This window comes from Stegodyphus dumicola, chromosome 4 (genome assembly GCF_044657685.1).
Source record: "Stegodyphus dumicola isolate Sdum_Otavi_A_Nest chromosome 4, ASM4465768v1".
Classification (NCBI taxonomy): Eukaryota; Metazoa; Arthropoda; class Arachnida; order Araneae; family Eresidae; genus Stegodyphus; species Stegodyphus dumicola.
The window spans coordinates 45,256,426-45,263,970 of record NC_140771.1 but is presented as its reverse complement, the minus strand read 5'-3'; the positions used below and the strand labels follow the sequence as shown (position 1 = coordinate 45,263,970).

Sequence of the window (7,545 nt, the reverse complement as noted above, 5' to 3'; positions counted from 1 at the left end):
CGAAGAAGCCATGGATGTTTGTAAATGTATAGTGCCTTTGCAGCATGGGGGCACTCTGAATATATGGCGAGCTGAAAGTCCTCTCGTGTGGTTTGGTGGAAGGTGTGGAAAACCCCCGAACCAGCTCCCGGGGTAGCTCTACCTCTAAAGTGGGGGAGAAATAGAAGTCCAACCTCCTTAAGCCTCTGGTAACCATTCTTTCATGAAATTCATGGACAAAACAATAATTGTTAAACAGAAAGATTTATAATAGGCCATAAAAAAGTAATGTATCTAAAATAATGCAAGCAAATTATCACATATTAACAAAAAAATTATTTACAGAGAAAACCATTTTACTCACTAAAAAACAACTAAACACATGTTCCTTAAAGCTCCTATTTTTTGGACGGTGGAGAAGAAATTTATATTGTTAGTGTATGCAGTTTTTAAATTTTAACTTCTCGGCATCGAGATCATAAAACACACGTGCATCATTATAACAGTGCACGTTCGGAAATAACATGTACATCGATTTCATTAATCCTGCCAAACGTCAAATATGGAATTCGTTAAATTTGTAAAATATATATATATGTATACACTGACTACCAAAAAGTATTTGAACACCTATGCAAATGACGATATCTGCGGTCCTACTTTACTTCGTTTAAATTGAATTGTCTAAAACTGAGAATTTTCGTTTGATGTTTATTTGAATTTTATGACATTACCTGCACAATTTATTTCTAAACAAACTGATGCTTTTGAAGTGGCTGAAAGAGCGGCTGGTACTCATCCATATTTTTAAAGCACAGTATATTTTTATAGAAACATAAGATTTAGAATAATCATTTTTATAAAAGTCAAATTATGATATAAATATACAACCCTCTAGAGACTGAATTAATGGAAGTTCAATGGTTAAGTAGAAATGATCTGCAGCTACTTAATCGCTGGATAAGTCAGCAGATTCCGTGGACAAGTAAGAATAATTATATAAACGACACACAACATTCTGAATTCAATTAACAACGAGGATACGATGTTTATTAAATGAATTCAAGAAGTTTTAAAACATAAAAAATCAACTCATTTTTTTATCATAAAATGTATTTTTGTGCGTAGCGTATTTTCCTTATTCTAATTTAAAATTCTAATAATTCTTAAAATTCTAATTTAGAATGTAATTGTCAAGAACTGATTCCTAATCATCAGTAATATAATAAGTAATTATTACGGTTATTAATAAATCCTTCTTATAAAGTAATTGCAAATATTTCAAAAAACTTTCTGTCTGAATGCAAATATTTTTCTGTGCAAATATTTTAAATTTTATATTAATCAAGATTGCACACGATATTATTTATTTGCACTTCAATTCTTAACGTCAGTTCTAGTAGAAGTTACAAATCAATTATATTTAATTAAGGATTGGATTGGATTATTTAATTATGGCAAAGCACAAGAGGGCTATCTGCCTAAAAGGAGGGATGCCTTCGTGGAGGACTTTCTAAGGAAAACTGGCTCGTATACACGTTACACATCGGGAAAACCACGGAAGTAGATAGAAAATGCGGGTTCACCGACACGCGGTGTGCGGTGTGGGCGTGGCCAACGACGTCACACAGAAGGCGGGGCCAAAGGGAACGTCATCACACTAGGAGGCGTGGTTTCGAGTGGAGTTGAGTTGTTCGTAGACTACTGATTGAGTTGTAGACCTCCTGCTTTTCATTTAAAGTTAGTTTTTTTTAAATTGGCAACGGGGTCATGGCGTCCTCTAGGGATGAAAAATGAAAATAATTTGTTTAGGAATTGCTCATGGCGTCCTCTACGGACGAAAAAAGAAAATAATTTATTTTAGAAATTTCTTTTTTTTTTTCAAAAAAAAATATTCTGTTATTCAAAATATAGAATTGAACTCTCAAACAAAATATTTCACCAGCTCAGTAGTTTGAAGATTTTAACCACTAAGCTGACGGGATACATTCAGATTTAGGTAAAAAAGCCTATATAAGAAAATGGAATTTGAATCAGCACATCAATTGCAATTATGCCTGCTCCAGGAGAAGCTACCGTTGCGGTGTGTTTATACACTGTTTTATGCGTTATTTTATCATCCATCTATATTTTTACAGAATTTCATAAAATTCCTATTGATTTTACGCTACGTCTTAACGACAGTGGGAACTTATCGTTATCCATATGAAGAATAATTCAATAGGCTATGAATATGAATTTATCGTATCAGGATCCGGCTCATGTTGCAAGTTTTGGTGGTGTTGAAGCTTTACATCGTGCTGTAGGAGGTAAAGTTTCCAGGAAAGAGATTCAAACATGGTTAGAGGGAATAGATGCGTACACGCTTCACAAGCCAATTCGCCGAAAATTTCCAACGAATAGAGTAATCGTGTATTCTATAGATCAACAATGGCAAGCTGATTTAGTGGATGTTTCACATTTACGTGATCATAATGATGGTTATCGATATATATTAACCTGTATTGACATATTATCCAAATATGCATGGGCTATTCCTCTGAAACAAAAGAGAGGAGAAGATATTGTGAAAGCGTTTCAAAAAATAATGAGTCAACGTAAACCAAAATTCCTTCAAACGGATCAGGGCACCGAATTTAAAAATAAAGTGTTTATAAAATTTTTAAAAAGAAATCAAGTTAAACTTTTCAGTACATTCAATACTACTATACAATAAGCATCCGTGGTGGAAAGGTTTAATCGCACTTTGAAAACAAAAATGTGGAAATACTTTACGACTCGAAATACATATAAATATGTAGATGTCTTAGACAAATTAATAGAAAGTTATAATGCTACTTTTCATTCAAGTATAAAGTGAGCTCCCATAGAAGTCAATTCAGAAAATGAGAGTGATGTATGGTTTACCTTGTATAAAGATCATCCTTCTAACGTTTCTAAATGTATATTCGCTGTAGGAGATGTGGTACGTGTTTCCAAACTAAAGCTTACTTTCGAAAAAGGCTATGAAACCAATTGGACGGAAGAACTATTTGTGGTGACAGAGTGTGTTAAAAGACATCCAGCTGTGTATAGAATTAAAGATTTACTTGGAGACTCAGTAAAAGGAACGTTTTATGCACAAGAGTTGCAGAAAGTGAGACTGAAAGAGGAATATCGCATTGAAAAAATTTTAAAGAAACGTATGCGTAAGAAACAGACAGAATACTTTGTAAAATATCGCGGTTATCCCGACAAATTTAATCAATGGATTCCAGCTTCTAATTTACTCTCGATATAAAGTGTGAGAAAATAGTGTATCCGAATCATTTGTGAAAATGAGTTTCTACGTAACACTTCCGAGCGATAGCTCTATGAATTATTTCCCCGAAAATAAAATTTCACATTTTATAACACGTTTACCTGTTCCCATTGAATTAAAAGGTATGTGGGAAGTTGGTTTGGTTGAATTGCTATATCCGCACACATGGCACAATGTGAATGCAGACAATAACTTAATTGGATTTGTTTTAGAGAAAGATGGTGAAATGTTAGGTCGTAGATTACCTCCAGGATGTTATGAAACAGTACCTGATATTTTAAAAGCTATTTATATTAAAGAACATCAAAACAAAATAATTTTTAATTATAACCCAGTAACAAAACGAGTGAAAATCAAAGTGAAAAATAACGCTAAAGTGATTTTACATGATGGGTTAGCACAAATGTTAGGTTTTGAACCTATGGAAATTACATCTACAGATGATAGTGCCGAAACTGTTGTAGAAAGTCCTTTTGCAGCCGACCCCTGTGCACATTATCGTGTATTAATGATATGTACGGATATTGTAGAACCTCAAATCGTAGGAGATGTTTTAGCTCCTCTTCTTCGAATTGTAAGAGTAACTGGTAGCGATGGAGAAGTGGTGAGTGCACTATTTGATAGACCTCATTATTTACCTGTGAATCGGAAAATGATAGACACTTTGGAAATCGATATAAGAACGCATATGGGAGCATTTACGCCATTTGAACGAGGAAGGTCATACGTGAAACTTCATTTCCGTCAAAAATACTTGTCATAATGTATGTACCTTATCAGTGTTGTCAAAAATCTTTTGAAGATTATTATGTACAACAAACAGGACATGGATTGAATTATTATCAAGGTAATCTTTATCAGAGAGGATACGGATTAGGGGGTCTATTCAGATCCTTCTTTCGCGCTGCCGTACCTCTTATTAAATCAGGAGCCAAAGCAATTGGAAAACAAGTATGGCATAGTGGACTGAATTTGTTAAATGATGTATCACAAGGACAAGATGTAAAAGAGGCTGCTAAGCGTCGACTGAAAGAAGCCGGAAATATATTAACAGATAAAGCTGCTACTAAAGTGAAGAACATGATTGGTTCTGGACGAGTTAATAAAAAGCAGAAACGTAGGAAAAAGCGTACCATTTCTCACCGATCAAAGAAGGTGAAAGCACAGGATATTTTCTCTTAAAAAAAAAGTATGACTTCGTATATTCATCGAGACTCTCCCGTTTGCGTCAAATCTGAATTAGATTTATTTACCATTCCTCCTACGCAAACAGCTATAGAAAAAGGACAGTTTGTGGAATATCACCCTCTCGCAAATATACGAGATGGAGGACCTATCGAATTTAATATTTCTGGCAGTGGTGAAGACTATATTGATCTAGCTGCTTCTTATATACACGTGAAAGTTAAAGTAGTTAAGGCAGACGGATCCAATCTAACAGACAAAGAACCGGTTGCCCCTGTAAATTTATTTTTACATTCTCTCTTTTCGCAAGTAGATGTAAGTTTAAATGAAAGAAACATTTCATCAGCGACAAATACCTATCCTTATAGAGCCTTCATCGAAACATTATTGAATTATGGGGAAGATGCAAAGAAAAGTTTACTCACCTGCGAAGGATTTTTCCAAGACACTTCACCTAATAAAATAGATGTCTTAGCTCAAGATGCGGATGCTGGACTAAAAGCTCGCGGTGAACTTATAAAAAACAGTCAAAGTGTGGATTTGATAGGACAATTACATTGTGACATTTTTCAACAAAATCGACTCATGTTAAATTTAGTTGATGTGAAAATTAAAATGGTGCGTAGTAAATCCGCTTTCTGTCTAGTTTCTACTGAGAAAGATGCCGATTATAAAGTGATCTTGGATCATGCTTCTTTGTTTATCAGAAAAGTAAAAGTAAACCCTGGAGTCTCTCTCGGACATGTAAAAGCGTTGGAAAAAAGTTCTGCTAAATACCCTATAGATCGAGTATTATGCAAAACATATTCAGTATCTAAGGGAAGTTGGTCTTTTATGCAAGATAATGTATTTTTAGGATTGATGCCCAAGCGAGTCATTATTACTTGTGTAGAAAATGCTGCAATGAATGGACAATATTCAATGAATCCTTTTCTGTTTGCCCATCATCATGTCAACTTTATATCGATTTATGTAGATGGACAACCCGTTCCATGTAAACCAATGGACCTTGATTTCAAATCTAATCATTATGTGCGTGCTTACCACAGTTTATTTTCTGGATTTAATCGCGACAAAGGCATCTATTTATCTCGAGAAGAATTTGTGAAAGGGCATGTGTTATATGCTTTCGATTTAACTCCAGATATGTGTGATGTATCTCATTTTAACTTACAGCATCAAGGCAATTTGCGAGTAGAAATTAAATTTGCTAAAGCTCTCTCTGTGACTCTCTCGGTGCTAGTCTATGCAGAATTTCAAAACGTGATTGAAATAACAAAATCTCGTCATGTACTTACTATGCGATTTTGCTAATTAAGCAATGGACAGCCTTGAAATAAACAGAGCACTCTCTCAGAATGCAAAGACACGAAAAGCATTTCTGGGAGTTTTTGCAAGTGATCGACTCCCTATCGAGATCAAGAAATATCCAAGTTGCTAATGTAGATCGTGCATCTGAATCCGGTAGTCACTGGTTAGCCTTTCACATTTCATCCCCACAGCATTTAGAATTTTTAGATTCCTATGGACATGACCCATCCTATTTTCCTGGACCGATAACCAAGTATGCAGAACGATTTCCACAGATGGACTTTAATTCGATGACTCTCCAAACTAATGTAACGGCAGTATGTGGTCAATATTGCATATACTATTTACATTGTAAATGTCGTGGACAATCTCTCAATGATATATTGTTATCTTTCATACCTCAACATATATCTAATGATATTAAAGTATATAATTTTGTAATCAAGAAATTTCACGTAAGATCTTCTTTCTATCAATAAATACATTTAAACTTTATACATTATGTGTCTTGTCTCATTTAATATGGAATTTCCAAAGCTACAACATCCTTTCACAATGGTGATTTCGGGACCCACTGGATGTGGGAAAACCTATTTTGTACGAGAACTGTTAAAGTATAAAGAGGAAATGTTTTCAACGATTCCCGATAAAGTAGTATGGTGTTATGGAATTTACCAACCTCTGTATAATGATATACCGAATGTTACTTTTGTCGAAGGTTTACCAATTAAATATCAAGAATATTTAGGTTCCAACACATTATTCATCATAGACGATTTGATGAGCGAGTGTGGGAATGATAAACGTCTGACTAACTTATTTACGAAAGGAAGTCATCATTTAAATTTAAGCGTTATTTTTATCACACAAAACTTTTTTCACAAGGGAAAAGAAATGCGTGAAGTGACTTTAAATGCACACTATTTGATTTTGTGTAAAAACAGAAGAGATGTCAATCAAATCGTACATTTAGGAAAACAGCTCTTTCCGCGTCATTTAAAGTTTTTTCAAGAAGTATATGAAGATGCAACCAAGAAACCTTTTTCTTATTTATTCATTGATCTGCGCAGTGAAACTCCGGAAGAATTACGTTTACGCACCCAAATTTTACCTAACCAAGTACAGTATGTTTATCAAATGAAACATTACTAAAAAATAATAAAAACAACAGCTTTATAAAATGCATCATCGTTTTATAAAATGACGCTGGTCAAGAAACAGCTAAGACAGTTACAGCTGTTAAACATTTGTCCGTTAAAGTTACGGAAACAGCTATTAAAGAAAATTAATATCAATTGCATAAAAGCTATATGCGAATGTAGTTTAAACATACTCAAAGGAAACGTTCCATTGTCGGAGCAACAAAAGAAGTCTCTCTGTAAGCATAAAACAACTTTACGAAAATTAGGAAATCGTAAGATTTCTCTTGTGAAGAAACGAAAATTAATTTTACAAAAAGGAGGTTTTCTAAACGTTTTGATTCCTGCTGCTCTCAGTGTTCTTACAGGACTAATCAATGGAGTTCACTAAGAAATATGTGTTAGTTCCAGAAGAGATGATGACAAAGCATACCATTTCTGATAAACAGTTAAGTGAATTGGATAAAGCCATGATGCATATTTTAAACAGTTCAGATGACGATCGTGAGAAATTAGTGCGTTATTATGAACTTTTACAAAAGAAATTGAACTTAAAGGAATACAATTCACCCTTTAAACCTCCTAAAGACGACTCACAAAATTCTTTAGACGATTCAGCTGAGATGAAGA

At 34.1% G+C, this 7,545-nt stretch overlaps 1 protein-coding gene across 1 annotated transcript; it reads left to right on the top strand.

Annotated features, from left to right (window-relative positions):
• Window positions 1-4,471: 4,471 nt before the first annotated feature.
• On the top strand, window positions 4,472-5,779 carry LOC118196260 (uncharacterized protein F54H12.2-like). Its single transcript, XM_085814342.1, has 2 exons — window positions 4,472-5,024; window positions 5,112-5,779. The coding sequence occupies exons 1-2, from the start codon at window positions 4,472-4,474 to the stop codon at window positions 5,777-5,779; spliced, it is 1,221 nt and encodes a 406-aa protein (XP_085670468.1).
• Window positions 5,780-7,545: the final 1,766 nt, after the last annotated feature.